Genomic DNA, 17,851 nt, shown 5'->3' with positions numbered 1-17,851 from the left:
ATATTTAATAGCCTAATTTATTCATTACAATTTAGTGACTTAAATGTTTTGTGTTTTTTTTACACAAATTAATATAATTTGCCATTTTAAAATTAAATTAAGAAATATGAAATAGAACAGAAATAAAAACAAAGAGAAGCATTTTTTTACCAGTGGTCTCAGACTTTTGGACCCCGCTGTTTATGAGCACCCCACGCTGTTCAGTTGACCATTTGTGTCTCAACTGCTTCTTGCCATGCTAGAATGCTGTATGTCAGTGTAATTACATGTATTTGCAGAGGCGTTAACCACCCACTACGCAGACCCATCAGGGAGTCGTTCCTAATTGCCCACCCCCTAACTTTTAATAAGCACCGGTGACCGCTAGACAGTTTACGACAGCTCTGGGGAATTGCATAAAAGCCACACTCTTAATCCACAAGAGCTATTAATTTTCTTGATTGTGCAGGATATAATGCCACCCATCTCGCTCGGCAGATGTACCGCTGATCCTATTGTCTAACACATGACAGAAGCTGGGCTGGGAAAGTTCAGTGCATATGCATAAGCGCTGCCTTTCTTAATCGCAATTTATCTTCTTCGCTTTGCATGGGATCTTAACAACCAGCAAGCATAGCGAAGTCAAAATCCAATTCCAGAATACGACTTTATACTTTCCTAAAAAATCAATGTAGTCAGTCATTTCTTGGTTAAAGTCACTGAATGCAGCACGGTTTGTTTACCTGAGGGTCTAGCATGCACTGACACCTGTGTTCCCTTGCCATTAGCCATCAGAGCCAGGCGCCCCACTTTGAGGTGTGAGTAGATTATGAAGTAGTCTGTTACCTTTGAGAGGGCTGTGTGCTCTGGTGCTGGAGAGATTATAGGTCGACCCATGTAGCGCTGTCGCCTGCTCAGAATGGATAAATGGCTGTGGCTCACAGGGACTGTCACAGATGGATCTCGCGCAAGGTCAGAGGTACAAACACAGAGGTCACGGTGCAGACAGATACTCTGTGGCAAAAACACTCTGTTTGATAAGATAAATGTTCTTTGACACAATGATCATTACTGTCATCACATTCTGCACTCGTTAACAAAGATAGAAAAACTGTGTCATCAGCATATTCTATTACAGTAATACAGTAATAGTTGTGAATGGCATGGATAACTATGATGTGAAAATCCATTTTGCTCTCTGAGCTATTCTTTTGAAATAGTTCAGGTGGTATGGATTTAATAATAGATTGAAACATTTGTTGAAATGATAATCTCTGAAATCGAAAACCCTGTCAGGGTTTATTGAAGAACATCGAATTCCCATGATTTCCCAGGAGTTTAAGCTGTTTATTCTTGTTTTAGGAGATTTGCTGCGTTCTGGACGTATCTCTGGATTGACCGTAAATGGAGGCTGGTCCGTCTGGGGGTCTTGGAGCCAATGTAGTCGGGACTGCAGCTCGGGGGTCCGAAACCGCAAACGCACCTGCTCCAACCCCAAACCCAAATATGGAGGAGTCACCTGCCTGGGGCCTGCCCAGGAGTTTCAGGAGTGCAATACTACACCATGTCCAGGTTAGCAGTCCTCATACATAAACCTTTTCCAACTTTTTCCATTCATATTTTTGTGACTTACACATCTTCTCCAGACACTGATTTTCCCACTGTTTTCCCCATTCTGAAATTAAATTATATGTATAAATCGAATTTATTATTTTAAGTTTTGTTTGCAATGTAAAAAATTGTTTTTGTTCTAGAAAAATATCTTTTGCTCAAATAGGCTGCATTTATTTGATAAAAAAAATAAAGTAATACAGTATAAATACAGTAAAATAATAAAATAAGGTGAAATACAGATAAGGAACAGATAAGTGAAATATTATTATATTTTTAAATAACTGTTTTCTATTTTAATGTATTTTAAAATGTAAGTTATTCCTGTGATTTTATAACTGAATTTTCAGCAGCCATTACTCCAGTCTTCAGTGTCACATGATCTTTCAGAAGTCATTCTAATATGCTGAATTTTTGTCTAAACTCTTTTTTTTTCAAGAATATTTGATGAATAGAATAAAGTTCAGCATGAACAGCACTTGTTAGAAATATTCATATTTTGTAACACTATAAAGTCTTTACTGACACTTTTGATCAATTTAATGCATCCTTGCTGAATAAAATATATATATATTTTTTTTTTATCTGTTGAACATTGATGTATATTTGTCACCTTCAAAGACTTCACCAATTAACCAAAAGTAAATTAAATGATTTTATTTATAAATATCATATATTTAAATTGATAACTAAACATTTTATTCATTATGTATGTAAAAACATTTCATCAAAGCCAGCTTGTGATGAATTCATTTTCTTTAGATGTTAAAATCAATTCTTAAACTACAGTTATAAACAACAGAAATGTGCTGTTTGTTTGTGTACCAGTTACATCGTAGTTTGGCTTAATGAAAAATCTTCTGAAAGAGGAGAACATATCCTCCAGTCGAGCACCAGCACTTATTTGGTGGAAAAAAGAACACTGCGTTTACTTAAAAAAAAAAAAAACATCATACAACACAAATAGAATTCAGACTTATCCATTCTTTCTTCAAATGTTTATATGGAAGCAATCATAAAAACTGACCTTTTTCAGTTTGTTGTGTGCAAGGAATAAAGAAGGATTCCAGACATCAACAAGTGATAAAAGTAAGACACAACCCACATTTGCGCGTGGTATTTGTACGAGTAGAAGCCTCCCTGTTTTAAGATGCGAGGACCTCAATTTGCCGGTGGAAATGGAGAGAAATCTCAGTGGCATCGTTGTGTGTAATCACATTTCAAGCTAATTACACCGGCAGTGACGGGAAAGCAGGATTCAGTCATTAAAAGGCTTGTGACAATGGCGTACACCCTCTCTAAAGTTGAAGGAGGGGAAAAAGCTCTCTAATTAAATGAGCGCTCATCGTTATGTGTGCTGGAAATATGCTGTCTAAATGGAAATGCGTATTGCGTAGGTATTTTATGATACCTAACGGTGAACAAGACACAATCAGGCAATGCGGAATTTGTTTTGCAATCATAATTAATCAATAGCCTGTTTTTGGAGCCTGAAACCATCAAAGCAGGGCGTACTGTAGTTTATAGCTCTTCATGATATGCTGGAAAGCTACTTGCTCCTGCTTAATTTTACAGCAGCTGTTTTCTAACAGGAAATCACATATTTCCTGTAAAGTGACAGTAGCAAGACCAACGGGACTGCTTCATTAACAAAGACCTCCAGAGGTTTTAAGACCTGATTAGACTTATTGATGTTTTTCTCCGCAGGAGTAATTGCTAACAGATCAGGAATCGCAGCACAAATTTTATAAAAGCGGCGGATGACAGATTGTACAGCAAACTATGTGAGCGCACTGTCGATCAGTAACTGTGCTGTGCACTTCACTAAGTTAATTCAGTCCTTGTCTACTTCCAATGAAACGTCTTAGTAGCGCTTAGATTCAATAGCCCCTTTGTACAGGCGACGACAGAATAATACAGCTTTCATCAAGCGTATCCCAGCAGGAAGCTTGGAAAAGAACACATCAAATTGCTCTACACCTCCATAAGCGTCTCTGAACCGGAGCTTGTCTGTGACCAATATTCTGACTGTGTCTTTTATTGGTTCCTTCTTGCCGAGCTAAATCATTATACGTTCAAAGTCAGACCTTTGAAATGCATTATTTTGTTTTGAGAGAGGCAGACGGAGGTCTCACGGTTGCAGTTGTGGAGGCTCTGAAATGAATTAATCTTTTTTTTGTTGCATGCCACAAGGGTGAAATGAGATGATCAGTTACGCCGGGGCAGACATGAGCTGATTTGTCATTTTTCGCAATAGAGAAGTTATAACAGATGATAAAATGCAATATTTGGTTTACTTATGTCTTTTATATAAAAAGTCACCTTTTCTGTTTTTTTCTCCAACAGTGTGAGATACAGTCAACAACACATATAGTTATAAAACCTTTACTAGTAACTATCCTGAGCTGTGACTTAAAAGGCAACAGACAGGAAAAGGTGCATTTGAGCTTCCCAATCAAAATTGGGCACTAGTTTTAACAATCTTTTATACTGCTAGAATGAAATACACTAGAACAATTGGAGTAGGATTTACTTTGAAGCAATTTTCTCTCAGAAATTGCTAGTAAATTTCACAAATAATTACAAAGAAACAGTAAGTAACACATTTAATTAAATGGGATTTTTTTTAAAGTAGAAAGACTGAAATAGTAATTTCTTGAAAAATGTACTCTCCAAACTTTACTTTTTGTTGCATTTACAACTTTTGCATTTGTTCAATTAATATGGATTATTTTTACAATTCCTTTATGACCTTTTTGTATCTTCTGAGTTTTGGTTACCTGGATTTTCAGTGTAGGGACAAAAACCTCTCAGATTTCATTAAAATATCATAATTTGTGTTTCGAAGATTAGCCAAAGTCTTATGGGTTTGGAAAGACATGAGGGTGAGAAAATGATGACAGAATTTTCCTTTTTTGGTGAACTAACCTTTAAGACATTTTACCACAAAATTGGAATAATATGCAAACTTTATAAAATGTAAAAAAATTTTAAAAAAAAACTAATTTCCTAGACGATAATGTCATTTGCTGAACTAAATATGCTGAGATCATAGCACAAATGCTGTTTTTAAGTATTTTTTAATGTTAAATATTTGTAGCATACCGTATACCGTTTAGCATACAGTTTTTTAATAGCAGCCAATATACTGTGCACTATACAGTAATCAGTATGCTAATATTTCATACTAAACGCAGCCTAAATCTACTAAAGTCAGTGACTCTCACCCCTCTTCCACAAACCTGTCAGACGACTAATGCTAATGTAAAATGAGACTCAGTATGCTTGTTTTCCTTTAATTAGTTCCAAGACAGTCGTAGTGTTTTGTGAGTTGTTCTCTGTTCCCCCAGTTGTCGCGGGTGATGACCCTGAGCTTGGCACTCGCTGAAGAGGGGAGGGAGTGAATTGATGGTTCGTTTAGCCTCATTAATTAGAGCAGGGGTCAGAGTGAGAGCGCGAGGGAGAAGCAGAGCTCCAGAGCAGATTGTGTGAACAGCCTCTCTTCTCATCGACCCCCAGATTCCCAGCAGTCTTAGCATCTGGATTTAGCTGGTTTTAACACTAAATTATTTCATTGTAGTGATCGTATCAGTGACGTCATTCATTCAGATTGTGGTACTAGATGAATAAATGTTTTGGATCTATTTAAATGAAATGCATATTCACTTGTTAGCAGGCCATCGTTCTTTTAAGAGATTTATATGTAAATGAGCTGTGCTATGATTGGCTATCCTCTTCAAATGTGAAATGAGTCCCAACCCCACCAAATTTCTGAATATTTAATAGGAGCTGTTATCTAAATCATAATAGTTTTGATATTACAAATGTGATGCCTTCTGAATGACCTGTTTTTGCAGATCATTTTCTACAAATGGTTGTCTTATGGAAGTGTACATAATAAATTGAACTCTTTTATTTGTAATATTTTATTTATTTTAAATCCTGTTTCCATGATATGTCCCATTTAAATTTAATGACACTAAATATGCTCAGTCTGAATCACTCCTCTTTGCTGAGAAACAGCGAGAAAAGTGTAGAGAAAAAATGTCATGTAACACATTTGCCTTTATTGATATAAACTAATGTTACGCATTTAGAGTGGCAATCACACTTGAAATTATTCAGATATAATTATTCTATTTACTTTGAAATGACAGATGCTCTTCCCAAAATTATTCATGACACAAGCGCAGTAGGGTTTAGCTTGTTTTGACACCAGATGATTTCATTGTAATGATCTTATCAGAGGTAACTATGGTGAAGTCGTTCATTTATATTGTGGTACTAGATGAATAAAGTTCCTGGATCTGTTTAAATGAAATGGAGCTCATTCACTTTTCTCCCTTAAACCCAAAACACACTGCATGATTTTCGGCTGTCCCAGACAAAAGATTGGCATCGTGAAACAATCGTGGCGATTTCTGTGATCGTGGCTCCTAATCGGTGGTCCTGTGTTGTACAGTGAGAGTCAAAGATGGCCGTTGTCACGGTCTTGCGACAAAAGATAACCTACGATCATATTCTGACAGTGTCAGAAATACAGCATGATCATCACACAGTGTGGTTTTTTTTTTCAATAGACAATTTAGTTTTATGTGACTGTTTTCTACCCTCTCTCATCCTTTTAACAGGCCAATGTTCTTTTTAAGAGTTTTATATGTAAATGAGTTGTGCTATGATTGGCTAACCTCCTAAAATGATAAATGAGTCACAAACCCACCAAATTGCAGAATACTGAATATGTTCTGATATCTAAATCTTTATAGTTCTGATATTACAAATGTGATGCCTTCTGAATTACCTCTTTTTGAAGATCATTTTGTGTTATTATGGGGCTACTGTATGTGTTTGTATTAAAATGAACTCTTTTATTTTTATTGTTTTATTTATTTTAAATCATGTTTTCCATGATATTTCCCATTTAAATGTAATGGCACTAAACATGTTTATCTGAATGACTCCTCTTTGCTGAGCTACAGTGTGAAAAGTGTAGAGAACAAACGCATTTGCCTTTATCGATATGAACTGTTGTTACACATTTATAGCTGCTCAAAAATATTCCGAAAAATATTTTCACTATTTACTGAAAGAAATGTAGGATGCTAGTCCCAAAGTTATTCATGACACAAGCACAGTAGTAATTTTAGTATGCTCTTTTCCTTATCTTTCAGTGGATGGGAGCTGGTCGTGCTGGTCACCTTGGTCTAAATGCTCAGTGACATGCGGAGGAGGCCACTACATGCGCACACGCACCTGTAACAACCCTCCACCTGCCTACGGAGGTGACATCTGCCTGGGTTTGCATACTGAAGAGGCCCTCTGCAACATCCAACCCTGCCCTGGTACACACACACACTTTATCACGTGCATGAACTCAACCTACGTGAACTCGCACACACTCACACCTTGAATCCGACAGGAAATTACATTACTTTTTTCGGATATGGAAGCCTTTGTCTTGTACCTGCTTTCCTTTCGTCATGTCTCACGCATAAAGCGGCCCGTGGGGGAATGAAAGCAGAGGAAATCAAAATGTCACACTTCATAGAAAAGCAAATGGTAAAGCCAAGTTTGCGATATGAAGATAATATGCATAAGCTCGCAGCAGGGAGTGCAAAAGTGGAGGGCAAGATAAGGCGATTGATGACAGAGTCAAACCTCGCACATTGATCCACGGAAAGGTGAATGGGAGAAGAGAGCTTGTATTCAAATGTCAGTCCATCCATTAGCCAGAACTGTAGTGAGGTTACCGAGTGACCTTTTATTAGCTGCGTTCAGGTCTATCTGTCACACCATTCATTACACGAGCGCATGTGTAGCTGTACAGTGCAGCCGGGAGACAGAGGACGGGATAAGTGAGGGGAATGCTAATCAGAAGACACTGTGAGGAAGTTCTCCTAAACTGGATTCCAAGCTTTTTAGGTTCCATTGTAGAGTATAGTTTAAATTAGCTTGGAGGCCAAATAGATAATCAGTTCACCCGTAAGATAACCACATAACACAATTTCAAGCCTTGCCTGCTGGAAAATAAAAGTTTAATCTGCCAAGAAGGTCTAGCTTCTTTGTTTTAAAGCCTCGTTATACTTCAAGCAAATCAAAAATGAACTGATATGACGATTTTGAACAAAATCAGGCCAAAATTAAGTTCGTTCAAGGTCAAAACAGCTTGCCAAACTTTACAGAAAAGTTTGCACGGGTTGGTAAACACCTTTGAACTACCATTGGTCTTTGGCGATTAGGAGGGTGTGGATCTGGGGCTCCGCCTTCTTTGACATGGAAAACCTCTCTGGTTTATTTCTTCTGTTAAGTATGGGTCAGACACGAGGAACAACATGAACACAGTGGAGATCTGCTTTATAGTAGAAATTGAAGTTGTAATTCTAATTGAAAGCAACACTGACACATTTTTTCAAGTTTAAAGGGTCATGAAACCCTAAAACATAGTTTTTGAAATCTTAACAGATATGTATGGATAGCACATCAGATAAAACCATATTAGCACTCATTATGTTTATTATTAAGGGCAAGTGGTTTTTCGTTTTTCAGAGACACTTCTTTCTTCCAGTTTAAAAAGCAAAGTTGATATAATGTAACAAAATGTAAGTTACATGCATCACTGTCATCAGATGCTTTCTTAACTGCTGTTTTCTCACCATTTTGTATGTTTGTTATTGAGAGGAAGGCATGTAGCGCATATTTTTATATTCATCTAAACGGCGCTCATAGCAACACTGGCAGCACTGGGTTGTTCACTAACAGTGTTTAGGTGTTTTAAACTTCAGTAACACTTTAGAATAAGGAACACATATTCACTATTAACAAAGAGTTTTCCCTGAACAAACTCCTAATTTGCTGCTTATTAATAGTTAGTAAGGTAGTTGTTAAGTTTAGGTATTGGGAAGGTTTAAGGGATCTAGAATATGGTCATGAAGAATAAGGTGTTAATATGTGCTTTGTAAGTACTAATAAACAGCCAATATGCTAGTAATATGCATGCTAATAAGCAAGTAGTTAATAGTGAGAATTTGTCCTTAAAATAAAGTGTTACCTAAACTTCTTTTCACCCTGAACAACAAAAAAAAAGAACTTCACTGTGAATATCTCAGGGCCTTTAGAATGAATTTTGGGCAATTTTTGGGCTGGGAGACTAGATAGACCCTGGGCTGGTTTGAAGGGTCTTGAATTCTCCTATTTCAAAGCCAGTTAGTTTTCACAACAGTTTTGAAAAATGTTACAGAAGTGGGCGTGATAAGCTGCGGCATGCAGCGGAAAGAGGTGAGAAAGAAAACACAACAGTGGCTTCCGATCCAGTCAGTTTTATTGCACTCTCATTGAGTTAAAAGCATCAAAGGTTCCCACAAATGCACATTGCAGTTCACCACTGCACAAATCAAAATGAACAAATATATTATACATGTTTTTGTAAGCTCACAGTACATTACATAAATACACATATATCCAGTGATAGCTAGATTTTAATGTTCAAATAAAGGCACAGCCATTTGGATTTGCACTCTGCACTCTGAAAATATGAATGTTCTGTTGCATTTTTGATGAGTTTTGAGACTTATTTTGTGATGTTTATATAAGCCATTCGATCATTTATATCAAGAAGCTCTAAAGACCAGTTACATTCACGATGGATCAAGTTTGTGTCAGAGACTCGGGGTATATGGATGAGAATTTATGCCATGCAGAAACACTTACTAGATAGAGAGAGAGAGAGAGAGAGAGAGAGAGAGAGAAAGAACTTCACATTCCCTCCCCTCTACATCACTTTGCATCTGATTTGGGCTTGTTGTTGTCATGTACAGAGAGCTGGTCTGATTGGTCCGAATGGTCCCCCTGTGACTCATCAGGGTCTCAGGTTCGCCTGCGGCACTGTGACGTCCTGTTTCCCACCGGCAACCAGTGCTCAGGCAACAGCAGTGAAACTCGTGCCTGTCTACCCATCTCCAACTTCATCCCAGGTGGGCACAGAAACCCGCACACATATACACTCAAACACTTGCCATATCGACCCCTGGACAAACAAGTATCTTCCCTTATTGACAAGAAGTAATGCGAGACACACCAAACCATTGATTTCTGCAGTGCAGGGATAATTAGCCTCTCATCCTTTGCCCTGTCTAAGTGGCACGATCGAACAAATGCATTACGCTGATATGTTTCGTGTAGCATTTGCATTCATACATTCGATAGCTGATATACTTCCGCTCCACAAGTTTTACAAACTCAAACATGAGGGTGCTAATTGTAAGAAAGAACATTATATCCAAGTAACTGTACTTAGTTCTCTGATGATGAACTACAATGTACACAGTCACCTCATTTTTAATGTGCTCATCTTTAAAATGATGAGTTATGTGATCTGCCACTTTGTAGAGATAGAAATGGCTAAACGCATGATCGTCAGGGGAGTTATTACCTCGCTTACGGTGTAGCACAGGGAGTGGATTTTTAAGGCCATTCTGTAAATCTTGTGTAAATATTGTCTGGCCTGCAGAGCCCTCATGTCTTTCTCAGGGTAACATTCCATTACAGCTCGTTAGAAAAGTTTTATACCTCATTTACTTCCATTACTGATCATAAAAATGCGTCGCAGGTGCCACTTTCCTTATTCAGCTCTTTGAATTTTGCGATAATAGGTTGAGTTTGAAATTCACTTGCTGTAATGTTCTGAAACTTCTAAGGATCTCATTTATCAGCCTGATGGATTCAATTCCCTGTTCTTTTCTTGATTTTTTTCTGGTCTCCTCAGAAACGTCTGTTGCACGTTCAAGTCGGGAGGAACAATGGTGTGGAGGTAAGTAGTGTACAAGCAGCCTTATATCACTCTGCAGGGGCTTATTTTGCAATTATGACCGGCTAACTGTACATTATCCCCTTTATTACTCAGCTACTTTACAAATAAAAAAGTATATGGACATGAAATATTGATTTGAATCAAAATGATCCTATTATTCTAGCTTAAAGCTTAGCTTAGATCAGCTGAAATCCTCCTCTAATAAAAAGCCAAGTAATTTTTTTCTTAGCATTAGCTAGCTAACATATATACACTACTGTTCAATAGTTTAGAGTCAGTATTATTAATACTTTTATTCTGCAAGAATGAAATAAATTGATAAAAATTGACTATAAAGACATTTATATATATATACAAATGATTTATATTTAGAATAAATGCTATTCTTTTGAACTTTCTATTTATCAAAGAATCAAAAAGTATCACAGTTTCCAGAAAAATGTTAAGCAACGTAACTGTTTTCAGTGTTTATACAGCACCACATCAGGATATTTAATCATTATGTATTTGCCATCACAGGAATAAATTATAATATAAAATATATAAAAAATAGGAACAAATGTATTTTACTGTTTAAAGGACAAGAGCTTATAACACTCCAAAGAGAAAGGAAAACTTGAAATCGCATCATATGACCCCTTTAATAATATTTTACAATATTACTGTTTTGTATGATGTATTTTAGATCAAACAAATGTAGACTTGGTGAACATAGGTATGGAAGCTGGTTTCCGCCACTGCATAAAAAAAAGGTAATTGAGACTATTTCTGACTTTTTTCTTGCAATTGTGATTTTACATCTCCCAATTCTGACTTTTTTTATCAGAATTGGGAGATATAAACTCTCAGAATTTAAAGAGTTTCAGAATGATATAATCTTGCAATTGCGAAAAAAGTCAAAATTGCGAGATACAAACTCTCATTAGCGAGAAAAAGTCAGAATAGTTTATCTCACAATTTTGACTTTTTAACGCACAATTGTGAGTTTATATCTCGCAATTATGACTTTATAACTTTCAATTGTGAGTTTATAACACACAATTGTGAGAAAAGACTTTAATTCGCAATTAAGAGTTAAAATCTCACAATTCTGAGAAAAAATTGCGAGATGTAAACTCATAATTGCGAGAAAAAAGTCAGAATTTTGAGATAAAAAGTCGCAATTACCTTTTTTTAATTTTTATTCAGTGGCGGAATCGGCGTTCCATACATGATGACTTCTTACTGATAATCTTACAGTAGTACATTTAAAAAATAAGTCCTCTAAGGTCATTTTTTTAACAAGTGCAAAGTAGGGCTGCACGATAAATCGCATGCGATATTTAATGCGCATCTTGTCAGAAAGCCGGTTCTGTAATCAGCGGTAAATCTCCATCACCTGCGGGCTTTCACATTGAGCAGCATTAACTACACAGAGCCGTTGTTCACTGACGAGATGCGCAAAAAATCGCGCGAATATGAGCGAAGTGATACAACATACATGAAAAGTAGCAGTGATATGTTTCCATTGAACAACAGTGAAATATACAGTTCTTTTGTGTATTATACAAACACACCTGACTGTTCAAAGTCACAACTGACCAATAAGAACCCAGTATTCCAGAGAACAACATAATTCTAGTTATGCTATTTATCCAAAGTGCATCAAAACTGATGTTCAATACACTGATTACAAACACAATGTGCCTCAAAGCTTTTTTGGGACCTATTAAACAAATGTGCATTTGGAATGGCTTGTCACTGTAAAGTCCTTCCATTTATAGCAATTATTGGCCGTTCATGCAGACTCGCAGGGCAACAGCGATGCTGACTGTAATTTACTGTAGTGTTTAATTGGCTCAGGTAATGGATAATTGATATCCTCTGGATCAATGCTCAAATCCCCAGCCATCATGCTTGTGTCAGATCATTTAGCCATTAGCCGTTTTGCCTCTCTTGCCAGACTTCAATGTGTTCCACATGATCGCCGTGGGTCTGAGCAGCTCCATACTCGGCTGTCTGGTGACCCTACTGGTGTACACTTACTGTCAGAGATACCAGCAGCAGTCCCATGATGCCACAGTCATCCACCCCATCTCTGCCGCCCCACTCAACACCAGCATCACCAACCACATCAACAAACTGGACAAGTACGACTCAGTTGAAGCCATTAAGGTGGGTGTTATTCATTCATACGATCAGCAATATGTTATTCATATGGGAAATGGATAATGGATTTAGTATGTGGTCTGTGTGTGAATGTGTACGATGTGTCTTGTGTCTAAATCAGTTCATACATTCATACACTGCTTTCTCATAAGTGCAGTTTTGATTCAGTTTGTATACTCAGTGTTTGTGTGAGATTGTCTCAAATGAAATCAGAAACCAATATACAGCTCATGTCAGTACATTTCTGAGAATGTTATTATAGAGTTACTTTAACCCTGAAAAATGAACTTTTCTCTTAAATGTAGTTTTTTATTACGTAATGCTTTAAAGTTATGCAGTGCACTTTGAGATTTAGGCACATGGATCATTTTTTCATAAGCACAGCGAAAATAAAGCACGCCATAATTTTCACATTTAGTCAGAAGGACAGTTAAGGCTTCATTAGACTTGAATGCACAAGACTCATGACTAATTACGGAAAGTGCTTCTCAGTTATTGCTTGTTTAAACACTTTTGTGAAGTTGCATATTTCATCAGCTGGATGTATTGCACTAGAATAGCATCACTTGCACAACATCCCAGCTGAAGGGTAATGTAGCAAATGACTCTTTGTTTTACTGTCCTGAGACTGTACAAGTTCACTCGCCTGGCTTTCTACTGATGACAAGAATGAATGGAACTTCAAGGCTACATAGTATTATTGCCATGCACAACTTATTTGTCATATTGTTTTTCTCTTCTTCTGAATGCTGTCAGTTTGTTACTGTAAGTATGGAATATATTTTCCCATACAGGATCCTTAAAGTCAACATGACATCAAATTGACCATTTACTTTCTTAATATGCATTCCTGTGATTTGTCAATGTTATTCTAAAGAAAACGTCTTCGTAATATTTCATCAAAGTTATTTGAAAAGAATACGTAAATGGCTGATGTCACCATGTTAAAAGGGAAAATAATGTTAATTTTAATAGCCAAAGAGCCTTGTGTCATTCCAAGCCTATACTGTATTTTTTTAATAAAACAGAAATTACTGGAGTGTGTTTTACAAGAAAATACTATTTCAGTCTTTCTACTTCAAATTTTTGTTTAATTTAATGTGTTTCTTTGTAAATATTTATGGAATTTACTAGCAATTTTTGAGTGACTTTCTTTCATCTTCAGAGCACATATTAAGATATTTTTAATATTAAATTTTTGTTCATCCATTGAAAGTCCACATAACCAGAACATTTGTGCATCAAAAAGTTACACAAAAAGAAATCCATATAAAATAAGTGGTTTAATTCATGTCTTCTGATATAATGGATTATGTAATCATATGGATTGCATGTATGATGTCATTTTGTATTTTTTTGATGCAAAAAAGTTTTGGTTGTGTGGATGGATTAAAATGATACCAGAAATTAAAAACATATTTTTATTTATGTTTCCAAAATAAACAAAAGTTCGGGTTTGGAGCAACATGATGGTGAATAAGTTCAAATAAAATTTTGATTTTGGGGTAAATTGTCTGTTTTGTGTAATCAAAGTTACTACAGTTATAACTATTATAAATGTATTATGAATCATGATGCGATTAAGAGTGAACTTGACATTAAACCTCGACATCCCAGTCAAAACCTCTCCTTAAAGGGTTAGTTCACCCAAAAATGAAAATTAGGCTGCGTTTTACTCACCCCCGAGGCATCCTAGGTGTATATGACTTTCTTCTTTCAGACGAATCCAGTCGAAGTTATATAAAAAATTGTCTTTGATCTTTCAAGCTCTATCATTGCGGGTGTTGCATTGCTTCAGTCCAAAATAAGTTAAATAAAAAGCGGCCATCCATTAAAAAAAAAAGTGTCTGACAGGGCTCCGGGGTGTGAACAAAGGCCTCCTGTAGCGAATCGATGCGTTTAGGCCTTTGTTCACCCCCCGGAGCCGTGTGAGACACTTTTTTTATGCATGGGCGCTTTTTATTTAACTTCTTTCGCACTGAAGCAATGCAACACCCGCTGACTGCAATGATAGAGCTTGAAAGATCAAAGACAATTTTTAATAGAACTCCGACTGGATTCGTCTTAAAGAAGAAAGTCATATACACCTAGGATGCCTGGGGGGTGAGTAAAACGCAGCCTAATTTAAATTTTTGGGTGAACTAACCCTTAAAGTTAGTTTCCACAAAAGTGGGAGTTTTGGTTTTTTAGAAGATAAATAGACCACCACAATTGACTATAAACTCCATTATTGTATGAAATAACCTGATGGATGAAAGCTTTTTTTCTTTTTTGAAGTCTGTCATTATGGAAGTAAAATTGGTTTGCGAGGGCCGTTTCATGTTGACTTTAATGACAGCTTCACAAACAGACCAAAACCGACAGCGTAGGCCTTCTTTCCGTCTCCTGCTGCCCTGAGGATGATTGTGCTCCATTCCTCTTTTCAGCCTGACGTTTCCGTTCTCTTGCCTTTGGACGAGCACCACATTTGCCAGCCTTTGTCTTCTAACACTGGTGTAGCGCGAGGCCTGGAGATTTTCTACTAACTCTTGACCGGCATTACCATCCTCTCCTCTGACTCTCAGACCTCTCGCGAATCCCCTGTCCTTCCCCTGACCCTCGTGTACGTGGCAGGTGTGCTCGCCCATTCCTTCTGTCTGCATATGCCACCAGCATTTCCCATCATCCCACAAAGCAGATACTCAGGCTTGTGAGAAGGCAGTGTAATTCTGGTGTCGTGTCGTGATTATGGCTGTCTACTACCATTTTGTTGCATGCATTCTCCCCCCCGTCTCTTTTATTCTCTACCTTGTAAATCGGATTAATCTTTTCTTCTGAATTATTATTTTGCTTGCTTGTTACTGCCACCCCACTGAGCTCGGTATTGGCTTACAGCTTTGTTACATTGTTCTTTCTAATTATGTTGAAGTCTGAATAAATACTCTTTTTTAATTAAAAAAAAAAAAAAAGCATATTTATATTTTATTTTGAACTTTTTTAATATTGATGAACCTTGACAACCTAAATCATTCATCAAAAAAAAAACACATAGAATAAGCTCTTATTTAATTTGTATATTTCTATTTTATTTTTAACTTATATTATTATATTATACTAATATTTATGAACCTTGTCTTTAAATGTTTTATGCTTATATTTTAAATGTTTATTAAAATAAAAATAAAAAAAATAAAAATCGCATTTTAAATATTAAAACAGGGTTCATAAAAAGAAGATTTTTTTAAGGACTGAATAAACATCTTATTTATTTTAATAAACATTTTATAATTAATTATTTTTATACTTTTTGTATAAATTGGCTGATACAGAGGTAGTGTAACCATGTTGAGCATATGGGTGGCAGAAACAACTAAAAATACATTTCTGAGTTTGTATGAAAAGCTTTGTTTACTTAGTCATTTCCATCTGTCTTGATGCTGTGGTGTTTTGACTGCTCTTTTTTTATTATTCTGTGAATGATACTAACTTTTCTAGCCGATTTTTTTAAAGTTAGTAATGTATAGTCAGCCAAGTGAATCAGTCTTTTGTTAAACCCTCTTCATGGTTTGGCCATCATTCAGTCTCAAAGCAAGATTTTTGTTCAGTGATTTGTGATTTGATTTCTTTTTTTTTTGCCTAGATCCACATCCTCAATACAGTCTGACTTTTCATCCATGCAAACAAAATCAAGTATTTTCCATTTCTGTTCTCTTATCTCTGTAACTGAAAACATTTTTCTCTCGTCTGCAGGCTTTCAATAAGAATAACTTGATCCTGGAGGAAAGAAATAAGTATTTCAACCCTCAGCTAGCAGGAAAAACATATACCAACGCATACTTCACTGACGTCAACACTTATGACGACTTTTAAAAATGGATCTGTGATTCCAATCATCTTCACCACATTAACTTCAGCACCTAGTGATTTTATTTTTTTGCCTCTTTTTCTCCGTGGGTTACCCGGATAATTAAAAAAGACATTTTACGTGGGACCATTTTACCATCAAATGCCAATAAAGCTGTACAGAACCATTCTCACAGTTAACAAGGACATCATGCTCTCCAGTTGTGCGGACATCGTTAAATGAAATTGAACTATGGTGGACAAATAAAGCAGGCGATTTGATTCAACCGAGATGCTGATAAACTCTCGCCGCAGAGATGGCACATGGATGCTTTGCATGATCTCATCTGATGTGTTTTGCTTTCATTTATTTGCATGGTTGGTCGCATTCCAGTGTTAGTGGGCGGGGCCTGTGTCCTAAATGGGTGGAGTTTCCTGTGCCGAATCAGAAGCCCCTGTGCCTCACTGAGGACCAACGGTGGTCTCCAGTTCATCTGCCTGCCCTATCACTAGGTTTTGCCGCAACAGACAAACACAATCCATATGTAGATACCACAGTCTCTGAAAAATGTGTTCATGTATCTTTCAATATGGGGCACTTGTTAGTCGAACTCTTAGTGGTGGGAATCTGTGTTTTTGTTGTAAAATACACTTTTCATGACACATATGTCAGTGTAGCATTTATAGATGAGTCTATTCTGAAAAAGAAGTGTTTGTTTGTTTCAAAGTAACCCTGTTTAGTCATCAAAACATGACTTGTCATATTAACATTCGTCTTTATGTGGTGTAAGGTCTGCAAAAAAGAGAGAATGTGAAACGCTACAGGACCTTTTTATGTAAAACATTGATCATTTGAATATTATCGACATGTTTCTATTTGTTTAGTTGTTTAATAGTTCAAAATTTCATGAGAAAACAAGTATTATCTGTAAAAACAAACTGCTTTCTAGCACAAAGAACTGCTTTTTCAGCTTTTATTTTCTTTCATTTTCAAATATTTGAATGAATTTACTTAACCATAAACTTAACCATTCATCCATTATGGAGAGGTGCTTGGGAATCCACTTTTTCAATTTCTACTAATTCTTTTCTACTTGTAAAACTTTGTTTGCTTGTTTTATGTGCATAAATTAAAATTGCTTCATATACCTCACTGTGTTCAATCTATGAAATGTGACATGCCGAGTTGTTGCTTGAATTCACTTAGTCAGTGCAGGTTCAATGGAAAAACAGCCTGTGCAGACATTTCTGTAAAATATTACATTGCTTCTTACATGTTTTGCCATACTATCAAAGTGAAATGTTCAGTGAGTGGTGGCTGCTAACAGCGCGTTCAGTTTTATGCGAAATCGTTAACTGGACTACTATTACTGCAGTTTGGAGATTAAAGCGACTATATCTACGATTTTTTTTTCTATATTAAAATATCAGTTTTAAAATCATTCTTATGGTACACTAACTTCTAATAATTCGGATGGTTTCTCC

At 36.4% G+C, this 17,851-nt stretch overlaps 1 protein-coding gene across 1 annotated transcript; it reads left to right on the top strand.

The window, feature by feature from the left end:
* Positions 1 to 1,346: 1,346 nt before the first annotated feature.
* Positions 1,347 to 17,502, top strand: LOC107686727 (semaphorin-5A-like). Its single transcript, XM_016483832.1, has 6 exons — positions 1,347 to 1,551; positions 6,762 to 6,932; positions 9,405 to 9,560; positions 10,352 to 10,396; positions 12,339 to 12,550; positions 16,274 to 17,502. The coding sequence occupies exons 2-6, from the start codon at positions 6,830 to 6,832 to the stop codon at positions 16,391 to 16,393; spliced, it is 636 nt and encodes a 211-aa protein (XP_016339318.1). The 5' UTR covers positions 1,347 to 1,551; positions 6,762 to 6,829; the 3' UTR covers positions 16,394 to 17,502.
* Positions 17,503 to 17,851: the final 349 nt, after the last annotated feature.

The sequence above is a fragment of the Sinocyclocheilus anshuiensis genome, unplaced genomic scaffold (assembly GCF_001515605.1).
Source record: "Sinocyclocheilus anshuiensis isolate Anshui unplaced genomic scaffold, SAMN03320099.WGS_v1.1 scaffold990, whole genome shotgun sequence".
NCBI lineage: Eukaryota > Metazoa > Chordata > Actinopteri > Cypriniformes > Cyprinidae > Sinocyclocheilus > Sinocyclocheilus anshuiensis.
The sequence above is the reverse complement of the archived record's forward strand: the minus strand, read 5'-3'. Positions and strand labels throughout refer to the sequence as shown.